A 24,641-nucleotide genomic window follows, 5' to 3' on the forward strand; every position below is an offset into this window, starting at 1 on the left:
CCCAAGCTCCCTCACTTACTGGTTTTGTGATCTTGTGCAGATTCTTGAAGGTTTTTTTGTTTTTTTAATTTTTTTTTACATTTATTTATTTTTGAGAGAGAGAGAGACAGGGCACAAGTGGGGGAGGGGCAGAGAGAGAATGAGACACAGAATCCAAAGCAGGCTCTAGGCTCTGAGCTGTCAGCACAGAGCCTGACATGGGGCTCAAACCCACGATCCGTGAGATCATTACTTGAGCTGAAGTCAGCAGCTTAACCAACTGAGCCACCCAGGCGCCATTTTTTTCTTTTTTCTTTTTTTTAATCTCCTTTATTATAAAATGAGCAAACTCATTCCATGTGATTGTTAGGAGAATTAAATGTTATATATGCAATTTTTGGCTCAATGCTTGGCACTTTCTAGGTTCAGTACCATTATGGGAAGTAATGATGGGCAAAGTGAGGGTTATGTAAAACATGCTACAATTCCTCTCTTCAAAGTGAGTTAAGAAGGCAGTAATAATAAAACTCACAAATATCACCGTGCATTGTGATATAGTTGCCTCCACAGAGGTAAGGATGCCAAATTTGGTAAAAATTCCAAAGTGGGTGAAAGTATGGAGAGCAGGTATGGAAGGCTTTCCTGGCAAAAGTATGTGCATGAAATGGTGTTTGAAGCCAGGTGGGGGCACAGGTATTCCAACTACATTGGGAGACTCTATTTTAAGTCATGGACACAAAATGACAAACTGGAGAGGGGTAGAAATGAACTCCTACATTTGTAGGACCATGGTGGGCCATCTTATCAGAGAAGAGGGTTTGCTTGAGGAATATTGGGAGAGAAGACCAGGTAGGATGGATATGTTAATTACTTTGATAAAGGAAATCCTTTCACAATGTACACATGAAACACACCATCATGTTGTACACTCTAAATAACTTACAGTTTTGTTGACTATACTTCAACAAAGTTTGGGGTGGGGGAAAGGACCAGGTAGGTAAGGATGGACCAGATGTTTCATAAAACCATACCTTTATTTTGCCTGTAGTACACTTCATGGGAAATTCTGACTGAGAAAACTATGACCATTTTTAAAAGGCCAGTTCAAATATTACCTTTTGCAAGAAGACATTTTTCCCTATGAGCTGAAATTGCTTTTCTCCACTGGATTCTTTTTTTTTAATAATTTTTTTAATATTTATTTCTGAGAGAGAGAGAGAGAGAGAGAGAGAGAGAGAGAATGACAGCGTGAACAGGGGAGAATCAAAGAGAGAGGGTGATACAGAATCTGAAGAAGGCTCCAGGCTCTGAGCGAGCTGTCAGCACAGAGCCCGTTTCTGGGCCCGAACCCACGAACCATGAGATCATTACCTGAGCCGAAGTCGGACGCTTAGCCGACTGAGCCGCCCAGGTGCCCCTTCCCCTGGACTCTTATTTCAGTGTATTCTTCCTATCTAGCATGACTGCACGTGCCAATTTGCCTAGGTCATTCTGAGTTAATGCCCGTTTTTCTAGCCCAATTATTAACAGAGCCCTCATTCACTCTAAAATATGTTCTGTTTGCTAGGTAAAATATAAAGTCACTTTCTTATAACTCTTATCACTTCTCCCTTGGGTTCTACTTAGTTGCGTATTGACATCTGGTGGCCCCTATTAAAATGTTCGTAGGAGCAGAGACACACCTACTCACCTTTGTATGCCCAGTACAGACTCTGATATCATTAAATGAATTTAAATAAGGGATTGAAAACTTCAGTGTCAAGGTCTATATTCTTCGACTTTGCGTGCCCGACATCCTCTGGTGTTGCAACTGCATGTACTAGGTGTTTAATAGGTCTTTAAATTTGATTGGACATTCACAAGGTTATACTATTTCTGGAGTGTGCTGGAAATGACATTAGCACAGAGTAGAGGTGAGTCCTCATAAATTTTCTCTTCTTACCACATGGTAACCTGTGCACGCTTCTCACTGACCATTTGGGTTAGTATTATGGCTGAAAGAAAAATTTTGTTTTGAAAAATTGAAGGTGTCAAGTCATATGTGTGTATACACTTTAATTGCATCTGGGTGACCATAACAGCTCTAGTTTGTAGATTTTAACCTTCCTTATTATTGGATCTCTGTTAGGAAATGTAGAGTAAAAAATAATGAAGAAAGGATATTTCAATTGATTCCTACACTGATATAACAGCACACTTTACAAACTATATTGAATTTTTTAGTGTTTTTCAATTATTGTTATTTCTTTGGGGTTTCTGTCTGGGATTTCAACTCTTGTTTTAGAACATTTTGTAACTGAAATAAATCTATCTGAATTTTCTGAAAATTTCTAAGAAGTTATACTAGCAGGTGTTAAAGGGAATGAAGCCTAACCTTTCAATACTCTTTATTTACCCAGTAGCCATTTAGATGACTGTTTAAACTTCTGCTGATGACAGAAAGGTATCGCTGTCTGTGAAATCTTGACTTCTAATTTAGATTCTTTTAGTGCAGTTTATAAAGTGTTAGACCTATTTCCCTCCATGTTTTGTGGGTTATGGATGCTGTACCTATTTGAAAACATATAATCATGTGACTACCCATTAGGAATCAACCCAGGGTTTGAATGCTGAACCCTGTGAACTTGGATTACCTGGAAAACTAGAGTTAAGGGCCTTGCTGAAGGCCCTTGAAGAGAGGTCCTTAGAGTAAATCCCTTATTGGACTTGGCACAACTCCATGCTTGCCCACATTTCCTGTGACCAGTGAAATTCCTTTGAAATTCCTTGTTAGTCAATGCTTCTTTGCTAAGATATATCAGCTGAGCTTCCCTCTTCAGTTTTATTCTCTTTGTTCTAAAGGAACCATGGAATCTCACCTGTGGGTTTATTTTTTCCTTTTTTTAAACTTAGAGGAAGGTTTCCCAACCCAGACACTGTTGATGTTTTGCATTGGCTCATGCTTTCTTGTGTCATCATTGTAAGATGCTTAGTGGCATCCCTATCCTGTATCCACTAGATTCTAGTAACACCCCTACTCAAACCATGATAACTGATGGTATTGTCTGACGTCATCAAATGTTTCCAGTGGGGATGGGATACAAAATTGCCCCCTGTTGAGAAATACTTCCTTGGAGCCTCTGTAGAAATGTTTGCAGAGCATAGAGAAGGCAATGCACTCAGACCAGTACTCACCAGTCATGTGACTTACGTAAGATGCTTTGACCCTTAGTCTCTTTACCTGCAAAGTGAGGATAATGACATCTACGTTTTAGAGCTGTTAAATTTCAACCACATCGGGGATAGAAACTTCCAGGTATGTAGTAAGAGCCCCAAAGCTGCTAGTCATGTTGTTCTTATCTGGTAAGTCCCAACTTACTGTGTCCCAACACCTGTGATTCCAACTTAAGGAAATATGTTTCTTTCTTTCTCTCTCACCCTGTAAACAGAGCATGATGAATGCGGCAGCGGGCAGCACAACTGTGATAAGAATGCCATCTGCACCAACACTGTCCAGGGCCACAGCTGCACCTGCAAACCGGGCTACGTGGGAAATGGGACCATCTGCAGAGGTAGGCTTGCTGCCTTAGAGGTGAGCCATGAGCAGCTCCCCTGCCTGCGCTTCTGGTCCTCATGTGGTAGACTCTTGTCACCATTCTGGTAGCTGAGTGTGGCCAGGGGTCCGTTCCTGGTCTGTCATCCGGCGAGGGCACTGTGCATCAGAGAAGAAGAAAAATGATTTAAGCGTCCATTTTGGATTGAATGCATTTAGGTCTGGGCCATGGTTCCACAGCTTCATGACTCTGTTTAGCTTTGCCTCTTGGCCTGCGTTTGTGAGGGACACTCTGATTGCTGATGTGGGTTTTTATCTCCTGTGTGCTTTGCTCAGAGGTCAAGCAGCCACTCCAGTGGTCATACTCAAGGCCTCTACTTGCATAGGAAGTGGAAAGTTTCAGCCTTTGTGTGGTAGCATTTCAACAATTCATATGCAGTGTCTTGGCTTCCATCTGCATCTAGAATAAAATTAAAGTTTCTCCTGGTGGTTTGTGAGAGCATTCAGGATCTGGTTTCTGGCTCCTCTTAGCCACCATCTCTCTTTTCTCTCCCTTCATTCCCTTTACACCAACATATTAATCCTCACTGTTTCTCAGACATGCCAACCAGCTTCCGGTCTCAAGGCTTTGCACTTGCTTTCCCCTCAGCTTGGATGCTCATTTCCTTCAGGTCTCTACTCAAGGGTCCCCTTATCACAGATACTTTCTTTGGCCACTTCTAAAATAGCACCCTTAGGGGTGCCTGGGTGACTCAGATGGTTAAGTGTCTGACTTGGGCTCAGGTCATAATCTCACAGTCTGTGAGTTGAGCCCCATGTCAGCCTCTGTAGCACAGAGCCTGGACCCTTCAGATGCTTTGTCTCCCTCTCTCTCTGCTCCTTCCCAACTCATGCTCTGTCTCTCTCTCTCTCAAAAATAAATAAACATTAAAAATAAAATAAAATAGCACCCTTAATATTTCTTAACCTCACACCCTACTTTATTATTTTTCTTATTAATACAACATAACGGAACATTATACATTTATGTGTTTGCTTCTGTATTGTCTGCCTCCCCATTGGGATGTAAGCTCTCTGGGAGCAGCCACTTGGTTTTTCCTCCCTGCACTGTTTCCAGTAACTAGAATGATGCCCAGCACATAGTAGGTGCTCATTAAATATGTGTTACCTTACTGAATTAACCAAAGAGGAAAGTGACAACATTACACTGAAAAGGAGGCAAAATGTACAGAAAAACAGGAAATGATCCTTTCAGTTCTGTATTATAATTATGCCCATTTTAATGGTGACAAAACTGAGACACAGGAAGGTTAAGTAGCTTGCTTAAGGACACACAGCATATTCTCAGTCCTCCTCTACAGAAATGACATGCTGACGAAGAGAGAGAAGTAATGTACAGTGATTAAGTGACCATAACCATGTCCTAGATTGGGCAGAATGTTTTGTTTTTTTTTTTTTTAATTTATGTTTTTAGTTTACATCCAAGTGTAGTTAGTATATAGCGTTACAATGATTTCAGGATCCTCAATGCCTCTTACCCATTTAGCCCATCCCCCCTCCCACAACACCTCCAGCAACCCTCTATTTGTTCTCCATATTTAAGTCTCTTATGTTTTGTCCCCCGCCATGTTTTTATATTATTTTTGCTTTTCTTCCCCTATGTTCATCTGTTTTCTATCTTCAAAGTCCTCATATGAGTGAAGTCATATGATATCTGTGTTTGACTAATTTTGCTTAGCATGATACCCTCTAGTTCCATCCACGTTGTTGCAAATGGCAAGATTTCATTCTTTTTGATTGGCGAGTAATACTCCATTGTATATATACCACATCTTCTTTATCCATTCATCTGTCGATGGACATTTGGACTCTTTCCATCCTTTGGCTATTGTTGATAGTGCTGCTATGAACATTGGGGTGCACATGTCCCTTTGAAAGAGCATACCTGTATCCTTTAGATAAACACCTAGTAATGCAGTTGTTCCGTCATAGCGTTGTTCTATTTTTAATTTTTTGAGGAACCTCCATACTGTTTTCCAGAGTGGCTGCACCAGTTTGCATTCCCACCAGCTGTGCAAAAGAGATCCTCTTTCTCTGCATCCTCGCCAACATCTGTTGTAGCCTGAGTTGCTAATGTTAGCCACTCTGACAGGTGTGAGGTGGCATCTCATTGTGGTTTTGATTTGTATTTCCCTGATGATGAGTGATGTTGAGCATCTTTTCATGTGTGGGTTGGCCATCTGGATGTCTTTTTTGGAGAAGTGTCTATTCATGTGTTTTGCAGATTGGGCAGAATTTTTAAAAACTGATTTTATTCTCTTTTGGTGAGGTTGATGTAAACAGTTTTATTTTTATTTGTGTACATGCCTGAGTATAAATTGTTGACAATATTAATGGCAATTTGAGAAAATCCATCATTTAAAGTGCATCTGAAGAATATAAAGGGATTCTCTTGATTCCATTGATTTTATCTCTTGAAATGTATTCTAGGAGAGGCATGTTCCTATGAGGGGAATATGTGCATACACAGAAGTGTTTTGCTGCATATTGTGTATTGTATGTATGTATTCATTGAAAGCCAGAAACAACCAGAACACATCAGTAATAGAATGATTTATTTCACGTATCATTCCATGGAATAGAATACAATGATTTAAAAAACCTTTTAAGTGTATGTATGTACACACACGTGTATGTGCATTCACATACATCCTCTGAAGGATCTCCAAGACACATTTTTGAGAAAAATTAAATAAACCCATAGGACAGTAACATCATTACATGTCTCATTATTTATAAATATCTGTATGCACACTTCTGTAAATGCATAAAGACTGGGACATGCAAACTGCTCATGTTATTGCCCATGGGTGTGTGTGTGTGTTTGTGTGTGTGCGTGTGTGTATGAGTGACAAAGGACATTCACTTTTTATGAATTCAATGTTGTTTTTTTCTTTTACGATGGGAATTTATACATATAATATTTGTGGGGTTTTATAAAGTTCCATGAGGCAAATAAAAAGGCTAGTGCTCATCTTTTAAAAGAAAACTGAAGATACTTTGAAAGTAAAACAAAAAGACATAAATATTAACATAATTCCATGGATTATCCAACCCACTGCTGGTACTGGCATGCTAACGCTATAAATCTGAGGAGCACATAGGGAATTGATTTTAATGCATTTTTTCTCAGAATTATGTTACCTCATAAAATAATATTAATTACCCTAGTTCAGTGAGTTGGTGTTTGCCAAACCCTTCATGCCATTGTGATAAGTAGTGGCTTCACCTTTGTGGATTTTGAAAGTCTGATGGCAAAAAAAATATGAGTTCAAATACTGTTCCTGGTGTCCACAGGCTCTGGAAATACATTTTCCCTTGAAAGTTATGAATAAATGACAATAATTTTCTTAAAGTGGTTTTCATGGTCAGTTATGTGGACATCAATAAGATGGGGAAGAATCTCATGTTTATAAATGTGGCCTGGGGAGGCAGTGCAATGCGGTTTAAGAACTAGGTCACAAGTTTAAAGAGCTAGGGCCTGGAGAGGATTTCATTGCTGCTCAGTTGTAACTTCTATATTTTTACATATTAAAATTGGGTTAATATCACCATCTGTGTTTTTTCCAAGTACTGCAAAGAGTTATTAAAGACATATATATGTATGTGTGTATTTTAGACTATCACAGTCTCTAAAATGTAAAACAATACTAGTGGTATAATGAGGGACGATGTGGAGGCAGTTCATGAGTTGGCTTGAACCTCAGCCTTCTGTCTGAAGTACCCAAATTTGTGTCTTCATTTCAGGGCATACATTTTATAGTTGACTTTTCTACCTGTAACTGAAACATTTACAGAGGGAGTTGGAGAAGGATAAGTAGACAACTTGAACTATTTTTTTTTTTATGTGTCAAAGCTTTTCTGGATGTTGTATTGTTCATGGAATTGACTCCATCTGCATAGAAATAAACACCATTAACACTGCTAGTAACAAAACAGGAGACAGCAATTTCTCAAATAAGACTAATTGGTGTGAATTCTTTCACATGGGCTTTCCTTGTTGGCCAATGCCCATGGAAGGTGTTTTCTGGATTTTTTTTTTCTTCACACGGATGATAAATACATGTTCAGCTTCAACAGTCACAAAGTATGTGCAAGATGCCTTGCTGAGTGTGTTCACATGTTATCTCATTAGTTCCCACCATATCCCTGGGTGGTTGATAGCATTGTTCCAGCTCACAGGTACATCTTGAATAAGACAGAACTGAATCCAGTTTACCCTGATTAGCACTACTGAATGCTCTTAGTTTCTTCCCTCCAGGCCCCTTCCTGTATCTTCTCCATTTTTTTTTCTTTCCCCTTCTTCCTGCTCTTCCTCCCTAACTGTTTAGCATTTAAGCCTCTCTCTGTATTTTCTTTTTTCTTATATTCTAAGGAGAGACTGTAGAGAAATCAGAAAGGGAAGAAAGGCCGTACAATGACAGTCTATAATTTTTAAATTTGCTTTTATTTTTGATAAACAGAATAAAATACTTTTGAAACTATGCAAGATTTTTTGCTCAAAATTTGGGGTTAAAGGGACAGAATACTTGCAAGTTGCTTCAGATCTGATTTGCACAATCTGACATATGGTCTGTGGGAGTGTTTATCTGCTTTCACAGTCCTTCATTAACCTGGAACTAGATGTGAGTTTTGGGCAGCTGCTGCTTACTAAGTGATAGACAGGGCCTTCTCCCTTGTCTGTCCCTAAGGGCTGGGTAAGATGTGATGATCCCTGAGAACACTATTGCCTTCTTGACTAATAATATTGACATTTATTGTGTAAACATACAGTGGATGTGAATTCTGTGTCTGAAGCATAGTTCTGGGCACCAAAAGAGCAAAAGGGAAATAAGACAAGGTCACTGGAGACTTCACCATTTAGTATGGGGAAAAGATATGAACAGATGTTTCCCATCCAAAGTAACTATTTTCAAAATGGTATTATCTCATGTAAAAGAGGCTTATAAAGAATTATTCAAGGGGCACCTGGGTCACTCTGTCAGTTAAGTTTCCAACTCTAATTTCAGCTCAAGTCATGATCTCATGGTTCTTGAGTTCTGGCCCCACATCTGACTCTACGTTTAGTTGGCGAGCCTGCTTGAGAATCTCTCTCCTCTTTGCCCCTTCCCCACTTGTGTGAGTTCTCACTCTCTCAAAATAAATTTTTAAAAAATATTGAAAATTTTGAGCCAAGTGAAAGGCATTATTATGTGTCAGGACTCCTTTGGTTGCAAGTAAGAGAACTCTAATGGCAAGACTGGCTATGTGATTGTCAGAGCCCAGAGTAAAATGAAAGGGGGGGGGGGGGGAATAGGAAAAAAGGAAAATGTTTCTGTTTAAAAGTACTAAAGTACAAAGATTTTGCCTTTCTTTTGTGCTCTCTTTCAAAACCTATCATGATTTTTTTTTATTTGCTACTTAATGACACTCCCTTGGCCATGAAGATACTCTTGGGGTGGGTGCACACACTCAGGAGCTTCAGGCTCATCCTGTAACTTGGCACATGCACTTGGCCACTGAATGCAGGGCTCCTCTCTGCCTTGACCGGTGCAGTGTGACCTGGCTGGGGAGGGAGGTTGAACCAGGTATCTGCCCTTGCCTTGAGCACTGCACCCCAGTCCCCAACAGATGGGCAACCCGAGGGACTGCAGTCTCCCCACCAGTTCCCCAGATCACCCATGTAATGCACCTGAATGCTGACACCTTAGAGTGAGGATGACACAGCATACTTTTTTATCTGGAGAACTCCGAGCATGCTTTCCTAACCCCCCCACCCTTCCCGTTATCTGTGCACCCGACCCTGTTGGGGGCAGGAGCAATTGTTTCTGAGTGGAGAAGAGAGAGGCTCTGAGGGACCAGAGCCCAGGGATCAGAAGAATGGAGAGCTGAGAACCTGTGCTGGAGAGGTGGGTAGGCTATGGGAGGTGGGACCACACATGAGCTAAGGCTACAGAGTCCCAGGGCATGCTCTGTTGTCCCAGTAGACCTCATTTACAGAACAAATTCCAAGATGAAATTAGTAAGAATGTTAATGTGACCACAGAGCATGAATTCTCAAGTGAAATATCCTTCTGAGTGAGGGGCCCCAAGCAACTGCATTGGCTGCATGCTGGTGAAGTTGGAAGTGTCAACTAGCCTTCACTTTCAAGGTGTGTCATATGACCTGACCGCAAAAAGATGGCTGGGATTTAGGAACAGATTTTTTCCAATAGCTGGATTGCTAATAGTACTGTCTCCTTGCTGCTTTCCTGTGGATTGGCTTCATATCTCTCTCTCCTTACAGGCTGGCTTTATGTCTGTCCATGTGGTTGAGGATCAGATCCTCTGTTTTGTAGGCTCAAAAGCTTGGCCTTATCAGGGTACCTGAGATGATCAATCTCCTTGGAGACTAAAATGTTGAATTTTTATGATAAACTCTTGTGGTTGGAGGAGAGCCTAAAAATGATAACTCTTCCCCTCTCCCCCACCTGCATTCAAAACCAGTTGAGAGAAAAATGAATCAAGCATTGGGAACTAAAATGTCACTATGAGTACTGATAAAAATTATATCAGAGAACATGGTATATGTATTTGACACTGATATTCATAATAGTGAACCCCCGAATTAGACTTCTGCATCTATTCATGGTGGACCAAGGCAACACCTAGAGCATCTCCATGGAAGGCTTCCTCAGCACACTGTAGGGCAATAAAAATAGCCCAGCATGGATGTTTCCTGTGTACCTCCTGATCCATAATGAGTAAGTAAGAGAAGACCTGGGCTCTGCAGGTCCAGTTCCTCTCTCTCACTCACCAGTAATCAAGGAAGAATGAGAGGGCGGGGCAAGGAGCTAAGGGCAAACCTTTCTTGGGAAAATCAGATAAATGAAAAAGAAGCACCCCCTTCCCCAAGTCCACCTACAACTTCTATTAAGAAGTGGCAAAATGTTTGTGTCTAGTTTCAGCCCCTTTCTTAAGTGAAAGATACACAGGGAACCTTTTTTGTTTTTTATAAATTGTGAATTATTTAGGTGAAAAATCAGAGCTAAGGAATTAGTTGGGGGTTGATTGGCTCATCACCTCAGTATCTGTTCCCTGGCTGCAACTGTCCCCACTGTAGGTATAGTGATCTAGGGCCTCTTCTAAACCTGGTGTGATGCCCTTGCTCAAACTGCTCTCCTCCAGCATTTCAGGAGACAGTGGGTGATATCATACTCTTAATGTCCCCTAAATGTTCTTTTGTTATCTGGAGAAATATAATCACTAACCTTCCCTTGTCCAGTGTTTATTTTTAAACTGTATGAGCGGGCTCTGTAATGACTTGATAATTTATGGCAATGTACCTTCATTTTTTTCCTACCTGTCAAGTCCAGGAAGCCCTCCCTGATCTCAGGCTGGGTGAGTGCTCTTTCTCTGAGCTCCAAAGATACTCTCCAAACACTGCTCCAGTCCCCTTAATCCCATGATGCAGTTGATGGTTCACTCACCTTCTTCCTATAGGCCAAGTTTACATATCTCAGTTTAACCAACATTTAGCATAGAGCTAAGCACTCAGAAGTTTCCTTATGAGTGAACACATTCCTTTCTAATAGAGCATACACTTGTGTGTCTAGAATATTCTGCAACCAAGCAAAAGTCTGCATGGTACATAGGTGGTTAGGTCTCTGGAGCCTTGCCCCCAGCCTGAGAACACCACCTCTCCCAAAGGTAGATATGCAAATGGATTTTAATGTGGAGTCAGCTTTGGTAACTAAATGACTGACTTTGAAAGAAAATCATTACAATAAAATTAGCTTCAGTGTAAAAGTTCTTGGAACATAGCTGCATGTTTATTCTGAGGTGCCTCAGAATCCTTTAGCTCTCTGAAGTCATTTGTAAGTGTGTTTGCCTTGAGGTACATTTGCAGAAGTGCTGCTTCCTAGAAATTCTGCTTGATGGGAGGCTGGATAAATTGTACAAGAAAAACCCAGAAAGTCAGTAACAGAAGGCTACAGAAAGTTTGATATAGACAGAAAGAGTAATGTGACAGTTCATGTTAAAGATGTAGATGGAATTCTGAATTAAATAAGTAATATAGATATCTTACACGCACAGAGTTGTTTTCAGAGACTCAGAGTCACTATGGGAGGAAAGGAGAGGGAGAAGCAGAATAAAAAAGTAAGGTATTTTAATACAATATCACTGAAGATAATAAAGTTGATAAATTGCTAAGCTGTGAATCAGAGAAGATGATGTTGAGGGATTTTGAAGCCCATGCAAGGGGTATAGGAAAGCCTTTGGCAAGAGTACTCATAACACTCCAGATGTGGTTTTGAAAGCGGTTAATGTAATGAGGAAGGATTCAGGAAGGTCCCAATCTAAGATTCTGCCTTCAGGTGTACAGACAAAATGTTGGACACAATGACGAGAGGCAAGTTTGACATTATAGGTTGGTTTGACTCATTTAGAGCCAAGACCATTTGTAAAAACACATTCATATTGGTAAGTAGATAAAGGTTGTGAATATATTGCTAAGAGTGCACCTCTGGTTATAGAGCAATTGCATATCATTTCAAGGAGGGATTTAAAACTCTAACGTATAACTGGCTCATTTATAAAATCAGGAAGCAGGTAGGTAGAGGAAGCTCAGGATCAGACTCTGTCAATAGGAAGAATCTTTGCAATGAATGTGGACTATACTTCTAAGCAGTGAGAGCCACTTAAAATTTTCCGTGTAAAGAAGATTTGCACATCATTGGTAGTGTTGAAGATTTTTATTTCAGGATGATATTGAGATAATTGGGCCAGGTCAGATTACTATAAGAAGTGTGACTGGGGCACATGGGTGACTCAGTCAGTTAAGCTTTTGACTCTTGATTTCAGCTCGGGTCATGATTTCACAGTTGGTGAGTTCGAGCCCCATGTCGGGCTCTGTGCTGACAGTGGGGAGCCTGCATGGTATTCTCTCTCTCCCTCTTTCTTTCAGCCTCTCCCCTACTCTATCAAAATAAACTTAAAAAATGTGCCTTTTACATTTTTAGGACTATTTGATGATTTAACCATAAAGCATAAACAGTAAGACAAGACTAATGTGGGTGTAGATGACAAAATCTCTTTCAGTCAGTTACCAGAAAGTGTTCTTAACACAGAGATAAAAATTCTAATTCAAATGGTAAGAAATAGTTTATTAGGAACATGCTGAGCCATAATGCCATGCTTAAATATTCATAAACCTGAGGAATGGGCTACAGAATGATGACATGATTTTCTTCTTCTAAAGAAGCTATTTCCTATTGAATAAAGTCTATACTCTTCAGCATGGCACTCAAGACCTTGTAGCAGCTTGGCCATATCTGGATATTTCAAGCCTCATCTCTTACAGTAGCTCTCCCCATTACCTTACCAGTCACACTTCACAGTTCACTAACCATTCTCTTAAGAGGCCAGGCCAGGTAATCTCATGCCCCCTTCCGTCTCCTTGGGATCCTTTATTATACTGGAGAGACTTTTTCATCCTCTTTTTCTTCCAGTGGAAATCCTGCTTACCATTCCTAGCTCTACTCAAATCCCATTTTTCCTTGATTTTGTCAGAAAAAAATGTTTTCCCTCTCATTTATGCTTGTTATATTTAATGTGTTATGCATTATTAAATTTAGCTTTTTATGTATCAGCATTTCCCACTGACATAAGACCTAGTGCTTCCTGGGTGCTCAGTAAATACATATTGATGTGAAATAGGAATTGGCTACTTCATCTCACACAAATCCACTCTGCTCTTGTAGCTTCATGTATTAATTACTGGGAGTCTAGACCACCATTTAGATAATCAAAGAAAGAATAAAATTATAAATATAAAGTAGTATATTTTAATACTTTAGGAAACCATCAATGGACCTGTTATTTAAGTTCAAATATTTTACATAGAAAATTCATTTATTCTGTTCTGTGTTTCAATGAATACCCCCATCAATACCCCATGTCATGTGGATACCGAACATAATTACACCAGGATTGATTAAATCCTTTAGCTTAATTTGCGAGGCAATAGGCAGCCCAAGTGTGATATCTTTCTTGTATCTGTTTGCATCTATTTTTTTTTTGCATGTATTTCAGAATCTTAAATGCCTCCTTTTTAGACTCATCCACTTATTTATTCAGCATTCTTAACCAGGGCTGGCTTGAGCTTAAAAGCATTTATCAAGTGCCAAGTCAAGTCAACATGGGGAACATGACAAGTTACTAGACACAGAACTCTGCCTTTCATGTTCCAACAGACTTTCATAGTACCTTGGCATGTACTATGGAGTAGGATACTGTCTTCTCATACTCTTTCTTGGCTCCCCTGTGACCAATGGGAAACATTCATAAGCCTCAGATCAGTACTCCACTTTGCGGCCCCAAACAGCATAAAATCAATTATTCTGTTGGTTATTTATTGTTTCATTTGTTTCATAAAAATGGAATATTACTCTACCCTGCCTGTTGGAGGTTTAGAGTGTCATTATCTTTTTTTTTTTTTTTATCCATTCCTATAGCTTTAAATCAGTATAAAATAGACATGGGACAATGTAGGAATCATACTGGTGAGGTTACCTTGTGCTTTATGGGACAATCAGGCCCCATTTCTGGTCTTGCCTCTCATACTGTCTTAATTGTAAGGGCAGAAGTTAAAGAGAGGATGCAGATACCTGGTCAAATCTTTGCTTTTTTGATTGCATAGAGATGGAAAGTTCTGGGGCTCTGTCTATGCCTGATAGAGAAGATCTGAGAGAAGAGATGGTTTGTGTTATGCTGGAGCCATGGTCCCTGGGTCACAGACAAATCAGCCTGTCACTTTCTAAGGAAACGCTTCTCCTCATAAGGGAAATAGCTGTTACTTGGGTATAGAAAGAAAGAAACTTAACACAATAATTTCATTATCATTCTTTCCTGAGGACTAGAGAAGATAGCCTGCCAAGACTCTCCACCCCCCAGAAATGCTCCCCTCTTTTAAATACATCATTAGTAATAGTAAAAGTAGATGGGCAGTAATGTTAACATGAGTATTTGAGTTGCAACTTCAGTGTTAAGCAGTATAAAAATAACTTCAAACTGTTTTGGCAAACACTACCCTAAAAATGCTTACCAACAAGCCCTGGTACTAAATTTAGAAGTCGGCGTATTTGTTATAGTCTTAATTCTAAGAGAAAAAAAAAGTGTCTATGCCTGGAGGGGATTATTATGCTTAAAGTTTCAATAATGCTTCCTTTGAAAAAAATGTGACAGAAACTAGGAAATGAAACCGATTGTCTCATCTGAGTTATCAAGAGATGTTCTGTTCATCAGCCTGATGGAGAACTGCAAACAGACACAGAAGCTGTTTTGCAATCTTGAAGCTAACATGGTGCGTTAACAAGACTGGGGCAAGGCAAGGGGACTCTGGTGGCATAGATTCAATATATTGGTTGTGTAGTTTGGCTTAATAAGGCAGACTCGATACAGTCTTGTCCTGGCCTTTAATATTCTTTTCCTTCAAGTGCATATATACTGGGCAGTAAGAGTCTCTTGGATGCATGTAAGCACTTTCACTTCCAAAGTCAGTGTTTACCTTTTAAAGTTTGCAGACAATAGCTATATCCCTGGGGGCTTAAGGTAAACTAGCTTGCATCACAGAGGGAGTGGGGATCAGATGCTTAGGCAAGTGCCGATTCTTTTGAGTGCGTTTTGAGGATTGTACTTTGGTGAGTTACAAAGATGTTTGTTATCCATAATTGTCACATCTGAAATGACTCGAGATTAGCAGAGCCCTATAAATATATTTCAGTCAATTTTATTTTAAAACAATCTACTGAACATTGACTTTCTGTTCAGAAATCAAGATAACAGTCTTTTTTTCCTAAGTAACAATGCTCAATGGACCAAGACATGTTTTCTAATGTTTCTTTAGGCTACATTATTGAGGATATCATAGTCAATCTCTAGGCCATCTTCTGGGTTATTATCTGTTTTGGAGAGCACTTATTTGCAAAATATTCAAAGTATTTAACAACTGGTACTATTAAAGAGTGGTGCCAGCTATATTTGACATGTGCATATCAACTCAGAATATGTGCAAAGAATATTTATCTTGTGTAGAACCAAAAAACTATAGTATAGGGTTGGGCACCATATTTTAAGGCAAGTTTAACTTCAAGGGATCTGGTCTGTTTTAATGATGGTTGTGCTATGAGAGCACTAAGCTGCAGTCAGAAGCCTAGGCTAGGTACTGCTACTGGGTCTGCCTAGCCCAGATACTTCTTTAATATTCCCTTAGAGACTACTCTTGACTCAGATTTGTATTAAAGACACAAAGGACAAATGAAAAAACACATATAATATGCAAATTATACAGAATTTGGGGGTAGTGCTAATGTCAGCCCTTCCTCAACAGGATCTTGGTGGAAGGCTTAACTACTACTGACCAGTAGAATGCGATGTGGTTCACACTTGGCTTGTTTTGCATTTCTGCCTCATTCCATCCCAACCCAATGATGTATTTCTTCATTTCAGCCTTCTGCATGCTAGAATAATTCTAGATATTCTCATGGCAGAGTGCCCTAGCCCTGTTGATAATTGCTCAAAGCTTACTTCTTAAAATACGGTTATTTCATAACTCAACCACACTGAATTCATGTATGGTTCTATTGCATTTGCTTCCTCTCTTCATTATACCTAGATGTTTATTTGCCAGAGCATCTGTTTACACATTGTCCTGTGATAACTGAACCAATCAAGTGACCTCTTGCTGCTCATTACCCCATTTGTTGTTAGATATAATGACACTTCCAATTTCCTCTCTCAGCTCCTAAATGGGAAAGCCATAGCACAAAATGGCTAACACATGTGAAATTACTTGTATAAGTCAAGCAAATAGTGGCCGCTGCTGTAATAGACAAGCTCCAGAATTCCAAGAGGTCCAAAACGATAAATTCTGATTACTCTTATCATTGCTCTCAGAGTGGACAGTGTGTAGGGATGTTGCTTCGCAGAGTCAGACAGGAAGCAGCTCATGTTCCATGTTATGGCCATGACCTCTTCCTGCTTCTCAGAATCCTCCCAACTCCATCATCACATGAGGAAAAAACGGTAGTGCAGGGGAAGGTTTTTATGGGCCAGACCTGAAAGTGGCTCACATGGCGTTGGGCAGACCTCAGTCCATGGCCATACTGAAAACAACAGAATGTCGAAAATGGGGAGGATGCAGCTATCAGTGAGCACTAGCAGTCTCTGCTATATCGTTGTTGTAAATAGAGATTCAAAGTGCCTAAAAGTGGCTGCTAATTTACTATTTGTAGAAAATACACCTCTGTGCAATTCTGAAATGAATTCTGGCCGACGCACTGTGCAGATCTTTTGTATGCCTTCAGGTAAGAAAGACTGGGAGTATCCAGGGCTTAAAAATGTTTCCAGCTTAGTCAATGCATTCTTTCCAACCATGTCATCACCGCTTATATCTGGATTCAGTTAAATTAGACAGTTCGCTTTTTGTCTAAGCTTCCAATCCTGTTCGTCTAGAGAACAATTGAGAAATCGCTTTATGGGTCACTTGAAAGCAGTGGGAAAAATTCAAAATCATGAACTCTCTCTTGAATAGAACTGCCAGGGACACAGTAAAGTAACTCTGCCTGAGCCCTGGACCCTTCATAATTCTATTACTTAAATAAGTGATTTCCACATGCTACTATGACAATTTTCTCTTGTCAGTGATTATTTCTTCCAAGATGAATAAATTTTCCATTTTTAAACTTGAAACAGAGAAATTGCATGTCCGTTCTCTTGTACTGTATTTTTGTATCGACTTACTCATTTGTGGATAACACCACTTTTTGATGTGGCACATCCTGAAAGATACTGAACTGGAACAAAGCTGTATTTATTCAAATTTAATTTAACTGTACTTTTAAGTTTGTGTTAGGCATACTGAACTAATATGCTTCCTTATACATAGAATATTAAAATTTCATAAACTGGTTATTTAGCTTGTATAAGTAACTGTGCAGATGACAGAAGAATTCTAGACATCTCTCCAAAGTATAACCTAGTTTTGGAGCTGTGCCTAGATAGGATTGCAAAGTGGTTTGGTTTCTACCTCCCTACACTATGTAAAACTGATTTGTGGAGTTTTAGACAGGTAAGAAAGTTGAGTGTTGGTATCTCTTTAAGGACTATATTAAGGAGAAGAAAAGCAAAGTGTAATAAATTTCTTGGAAGAGAATTTGCTTTATGCTTAACAACAAAGTAAAGCACTCCTAGTCACAGATGTATGTTCTAAAATTAGTAGGTGTTATGGCTCTAGAATAGCATTGTCGAGTTGAAATATAATGTAAAATACACATATTATTTTAAATTTCTAAAAGTTGCCTTAACAGAGGTAAGATAAAATAGGTCTGACACATCTCAGATCAGGGATTTCAAGTGGTCAGCATTCGCCTCTGACTAGTGGCTACATCAGCAACTATAAAACCTTCAGGGTAGGTTTCAATTAGTAAAAAATTACTATGGCACACTCTTAAATCTACACCCTTAAACACAGAGGAACTCTCTTTCAAGGTAAGATGCTCCCCTTAAAATATAACAAAATCATGGAAAGTGCATGATTTTGTTACATTAAAAGGCAGTTCTGTTTTTCAGTTGAGTGCAAAACCATAGTGTTTATTAAGCAGACAGGTGGCTCAATCCAGAGGTTGAGAATATCTGATTCCTTCTACAGTGTAACATTTCCTGTCTCAGGATGGAATTTCACCATAAAGCCAGATATTGAATAGAAATGGGTAACATTCATCTAGGCTCAAATTATACCAAGATAAGAGAGTAGAAGGAAAAAGAAAACAAGTCTATAACATTTACCTTTGTTGCATTTCAAGATCAAGTCTATGTTAAAAACACTTCATAGAAGAGCAGACATAATGCTTTTCCTAATGACCTGCTCACTGTGATGATGATGCTGATCAACTTTAAATAGTGACATGCTCTGCAGTCTCTTCTTAACAGTCATTAGCCAGAGACAAGCTATAGGAAAGCATGGCACTTTGGGGATAATTTTCTGATATGCTTAAACATGTCACTTAGTGGAATCATACTTGAATGCTGAATTCACATACAATGAAACCTCTTTATTTTAGACCTGGATCATTTGGAATGGTTTTACTAAAACTGAATTAGCAAGAGTAAGTCCCAAACTTTGTAAATATAAGAGCTGTCGAGTCTGACACTCGAAATGAAATCTCAACTCTGACACATCCTGTGTGATCTAGGGCAACATCCCTTACCTCCTCGGAGTTTGCTCGCTTGCCTGAGGAATAGGGAGGATGGGACACTCACCTCACGGGAGGTCTTACTATCACTGTCTTTTCCCATCTGGCTGCATTCCGGTCCATCCAGCCCACATCCAGAACCAGAGTGATTTGCCGTGGTCAACTTGCAGGCAGGATGTCCGAGCGGTGAAGATTAGAGTTTCTGGAGCTAGGCTGCCTGACTGGAAGCCTGGCTCTTCTTTGTAGCTAGTTGTGCCAACCTGGCTCACATAGCCACTTTTACAATTAGAGATAATAATTGTCTCTACTTCTAGGGGTTGTTTCCATGGTTAGATCAGGTGAAAGCGTTTCGAGCAGTGCCTGGCACGGAGTGAATACTACTGTCTGTGTATCCTGTAGTTCTATGCTGAAGAGCCTCCTGTGTATCTATTTGACTTTCAGAATGGGATTTGCACTGCTTAGCATGCTACATGGGCCTTTCTGGATCTAGTTCCCACCTACCTCTAGCCTCATTCCCTGCCACTTCCACTGTAATAAAATGTGCATTTCAGTCAAACCACTTCTTGCTGTGAAATAGCTTAATAGCTAAGTGTATGGATTTTTGGAGTCAGTCTGCTGTGTCTGCTGTGTTCACAACTAGACTCCAGCACTTCACAATTCCATGAACTTGGAAGTTACTTAAACATCTCTGACTTGAGGGTTAAATAAACGGCTTGTCCATACTATGTTCTTAGTTATTGTGTCCTCACTTTTAATGGAATATCTTCTTCGTTTTCTCTTGGGTTTTGCTTGTCCATCAAAATGGAGGGTTTTTTTTTTTCTGTTTTGGTTTGGTTTTGGGTTTTTTTTTTTTTTGCTCTTTCAGTGAATCTACCTCTGCCCCTCCTCTGTGCCCCCACCTAGCATTCTGTCCCCCTCCTGTCACACTGAACTGTCATTGCTAATTTGCTTAATCTATTTCCCTCACTGGCCTGGGAAGGCAGACAACATGTCCTTGTCATCTTTGTGTCCTTCAAGCTTAACACACAGAGGTTATTTGATAAATGTTCATTTAGGAAAATAACCAATAAAATAATTGTGAGGATTAAGTGAAATAACCTATGTTGAGTATTTGACACATGGTAGGAATCTACAAAATCCTAATTTCTTTTGCCTTAAAATTTACTTCTAAGTAAAATTCTAATTTGTCATGTGGGAAATGGTCATTACAGTTTTCTGAGAAAATTAAGAAAGTCGATAAAATAAAATCCTGCTCAAAGAACAAGTATTCTGGTGGTTGACTACTCAGAGCCCCATGCCGATGACTGGAGTAACAGCTAGCATCTATGAAACACCTGTGGGCCAGGCATCGTGCTAAAGCTTTCTAACAAGTCACTCTTTTTAGTCATACCAGTTCTCAGTGAAGAAGAATCATTGTCCCCATTGTGTGTATGAGCAACTAAAGTTTAGAAAAGGTGATGGAGGCAATTAGCTATGTAGTCTGGGTCAGGGAGGAGGTTAGATAATGAGAAAGGGTTTTATGTAGCCCTGGGGTTGTCATGTGTGTGGGTACAAGCTTGGAGAATGCACTTTCCATGGAACATGGGTCATGGGACAATAATACGCTTATCTTGAGAGAGTAAGAAGGGAAACGGACTTTTGCGGCGTGGACAAAAGACCTGGTTATTGCTGGGTAGTGGCAGAAACATTCTCTTAACAGGATGAAAATTTAGGGACATTTGTTTCCCATCCGCAGAAGCTCTAGAAGTCATAGCCGGAATCGTGGGAGAAGGGACGCAGCAGATCTGATGTTGAGTTTGAACCAAGCTGGATATAGGGAAAGATGGTGTTTCTGCAGCATGCATCAGAGGAGCATAGAACCTTGTTAGATCTATCTGAGCATCCCACTGGTGGTTCCTGAAGTAGAATCAGGAAGATCACAGCTGCAGAAACTAGGTGTGGGCAGGTAAGAGAACATGAGGACAGCTAGAACTGGGTGTCTGTTGTTCCCACCCAGCATCATTTTACCTGTTGGTAAGTTTCCTTCTGGAAGCCACCTCTCCTCGCTTTCAGTCCCTGTGGCCCCAGCATTGAAACCCATCACCCTTCTCTGAGCCAGTGAGAGCAGTGCATTTTCCTGGCCACAAGAATTAGTTCTGGATTTGAGAAGTTACTGAAACAGATCCAATTCTGTTTTTTTTTCTTTCTTTCTTTACCAGTTTTTCATGCACCACCCCCATCCCATTCCTTCTCTGGTTATATTGGATACAGTGTCTCACTTTGCTACCAGGGAGGGAATCCAGAAGGCAATGACCAGGAGCAGTTGTGGCCATTTGGGGACAACAGGGGAGAAGTTCTCTTAGAATGAAGCCAACACAGAATTGTGTGGGGAGACAAAGTTGTACCACATCCTGAAAACACTGTTGGAGCTTCTATATCCAGCCACACCTGAAGCAGGACTACCTTTAGTTTTGCTTGATCCTGTTTAGTTGGTTTTCCTGTTGTTTTCTAATGAAATGCTGACTGTTGGTATGGTAACTCAGATTCTTTGTGAAGGAAAGCAGTATGAATTATTAACATCCCAATGGGAAAATCTTTGTATTGCTATAAGAGTAAGATCTATTTGGAGTAAAGGTTAAATGAATCAGGGTGGTCAGGGTTCTAATTATTAAGCCAAAGGTGGGGGCCAGTGTTTTAAATGGAAGAATAAGCAGCAGATTTGAGTAAAAACTTGTGCATTCGTTTTCCCCCTCAGGCATAGCCAAATGATTATCAATCTCCATGTTTTTGAATGAGAGTTTTTTCTTATTCACTAAAAATGTTTATTATCATATAAATACAGATGTAGGGTTTGTAGATGCTTTTCTCCTCTTCACTATACTCTGGAGCCTTTCAATTGAGGTCAGACCGTCACCACTTTGCAACATTCATACCATCCTCAGAACCTGCACAGTTCTTCCTTGTCCCTCCTTTTGGAATTACAAGTATCCTTTCCCTCTTCTTTAGAACGGTGCTGCTTTGATTCCTTATCAGCTGCCACCTGGATTGGAAGGCCTACAGCCTAATCACCCAGATTGGAAGGGGAAGGTTGTCATATTTTCTCTTGGACTCATAGGAATTAAAACACAGACAAACTCAAAAGGAGTACCCTTTGGGTAAGATTAAACCGATGACTGTAACTCACATCGTTCCATAAGTTGTATTATCTTGAGCGAAACACTCTATTTTTCGACATTGCAGCTGGTAAGTATGTGGAGAAAGGAGTAAAAACAGTAACAACTGTAAAAACAGTAACTCCTAACGTCTTTTACATCATGATCTACCTAGAAGAGGTAATATTTGATACACACATGGGTATAAATAGATAAGGCTGCTCCCTGTGGAAGATCTGGCTGGGCTGAGAGGGTCGGTAGCTCAGCTCACCTGATCCTATTCCTGTCGTGATCAGAAAGCTCCTGGATTCGCAAGCCATATGTATGGGCAGGATTTGGGGCCTAGTGTGGCCACTCCCCCACACTATATTCTTGGGCCATTCTCTTTTCCTTTTTGGTCCTCAGTTCTGCATCCATAAATAAGGAATGTGAGGTCTAGTCCATATGTAAATGCCTACATATCTGGAGCACTAATGGACCTAATAAATGAAGCTTTATGAGATGCGCTGAGGCACTAAGCATGAAAGCACCAGCAGAAAGATCATTATTTAGATCGATTTAATTACTGCTAGCGTACTCTTAAAAAAAAAAAAACAAAAAAAAAAACCCTACATTATTTAAGACACCTGTAATACAGTATATGATGGAGAGTATTAGGGTCTGGGTCATATACACAGAGATTATTCATAGAATTTCTGAACTGAAAGGAAGAGTTAAGATAATTCTCCAAATACAAAAGAAGATCCTCTTAAAATCGTCAGAGAATATTTGTTAGAGCATCATGCAAATATACAGTTGCAGATGCTTAGCACCAACTTGCAGCTGTCCTTTGATAGCATGAAAAGAAAAGCATATAAATATATAATCCATAAGTTATTAACAAACCTACTTTTCCTTAGCCAGGTCTTTAGCACATTGAATTAGGTACATTCCAGTATCAATAACCTATCAACACCCAGCAGGAGCAGAGGCTGACCACTTTGATCAGACAGGGGAGCAGTAGAATCACCCACTAGGGATATTTGGGGGCAAATGATCATAGAAGAAGGAAATAGAAAAGACTGCCAGTGCCACCAGCGGATGTCTATGCTGGTGGGCACACCCCAAGTGCGGAGAACCAACAGCTAGTGATCATAGTCTAAGCAAACTTGTGGCAGTGGTGTGAGGGAGAGCTGTGGTCTGAATGTATCCCTCTCGGATTTTTGTTGAAATCATAAACCCAAATGATGGCATTTGGAGGGGGAGGCCTTGGGGAATGCTTAAATACCGAGGATGGAACCCTCGTAAATGGGATTTGTGTCTTATAAAAGATGCTCCAGAGAAATCCCTAGCCCCTTCAACCACACGAGGACACGGGGAGGTGCTGGCTCAGAACCAGGAAGAGCATGACCATGCTGGTACCTTAATCTAGTCGTGGCAAGCCTCCAGAGCTATGAGAAATAAATTTCTGTTGTTTCTACATCACTCAGCCTGTGGTATTTTGTCATGGTAACCTGAATGAACTAAGAGAGGTTCAAGGTGATAAAGTGGATCAAAGAGAGGAGGACTTTTAAGTCGGAAGTAGTGAAGCAAGCACATTTCTGGTGTTAAATTGGCTTATTTGGGGAATCTGATTTCTAGACGCTAGGATGTAGTGCAGGAAAAAGTTCAAGGACAAGGCTTCCATATATCAGAGGATCAAAAACAGGAATAGGACTTGTGGATAGGGCTGTTAATTGCACGTGGCCACACAGAAATTAATGACCATATATAGTGTATTTAAGTGTAAGCCTTTGCTCAGATGTTTATATACGCACTTCCACTGAATCCTTATCTAAATCCCCAAAAGACATGTATTACCCTTTATACAAGTAAGACAGCAGAGGCTTAGGTTACTACCACCTGTAATCACACTGTTAGCAAATAGCAGAACTAGGATTTGAACCCAGGTCTATCTGACTTCAACGTCTGTTCTCTTTTCACTGGTATGTAGGAGAGGTTAAGTAGCTACAACTTTCAGAACATGGACCAAGGAAGAAACCCTGAATAAGATTTGTGGAATCTAATCAGTTTTACTACCTTGGTACTGATTTGGAATACGTGTATGCCTTCTGCCTTAGGTTGAGGTTAGTCTGTGGAATAAAAATGTAAGGCAGGTTTGTGACCCAGTTACCCCTGACCTATCCTATAACCATGTAGCAATGTTTTTTCTCCAAATCTGGTACAGTTGAAGGAAACTGCTTCAATCTGAAAACCTTGCAGCATTTTGTTTATTTTATGGCATCAGACTGAGCCTCAAAATGCACTCATGTATATGTTGATACCCATACTAAAGTGATTCAAGGGGCACCTGGGTGGCTCAGTCAGTTAAGTATATGAATCTTGATTTCAGCCCAGGTCATGATCTCACATGATTCATGGGATCTCGCCCCATGTCAGGATCCATGCTGATAGCACAAAGCCTTCTTGGGGTTCTCTCTCTGCCCCTCCCCTGCTCATGGTTTGAGATTTTGCTTTTATGTGTTCGGTCTGCTAATAGAGCTATTGAAAGAAGGGAAACACTTGAAATAAGTCAGAGGGTAGGAAGAACAATATGAAAGCCTTGAATTTTAGATTTTAATCCTTTTGAAGGCAGCTATTGATCACTTAAATGTAGTTTTGCATTCCATGTCCTCTTGGTGTCTGTCTCTTGATCAATAATTTCACCAACTGAGTAATTCCTGTACTTAGAGTGTATAACTGATAACT

At 40.0% G+C, this 24,641-nt stretch overlaps 1 protein-coding gene across 1 annotated transcript in view; it reads left to right on the plus strand.

The window, feature by feature from the left end:
* The first annotated feature begins 767 nt into the window (after positions 1 to 767).
* The window catches only part of LOC120245994 (protein kinase C-binding protein NELL1-like), a 362,498-nt gene continuing 338,624 nt past the window's right edge, over positions 768 to 24,641 (plus strand). Inside the window, exons 1-2 of the mRNA XM_039253279.1 lie at positions 768 to 828; positions 3,408 to 3,530. Of these exons, the coding sequence (XP_039109210.1) occupies positions 768 to 828; positions 3,408 to 3,530 (184 nt within the window). The remainder of the gene's footprint in view (positions 829 to 3,407; positions 3,531 to 24,641) is intronic.

Source organism: Hyaena hyaena, unplaced genomic scaffold (genome assembly GCF_003009895.1).
Source record: "Hyaena hyaena isolate Hyena2069 unplaced genomic scaffold, ASM300989v1 scaffold_449, whole genome shotgun sequence".
Classification (NCBI taxonomy): domain Eukaryota; kingdom Metazoa; phylum Chordata; class Mammalia; order Carnivora; family Hyaenidae; genus Hyaena; species Hyaena hyaena.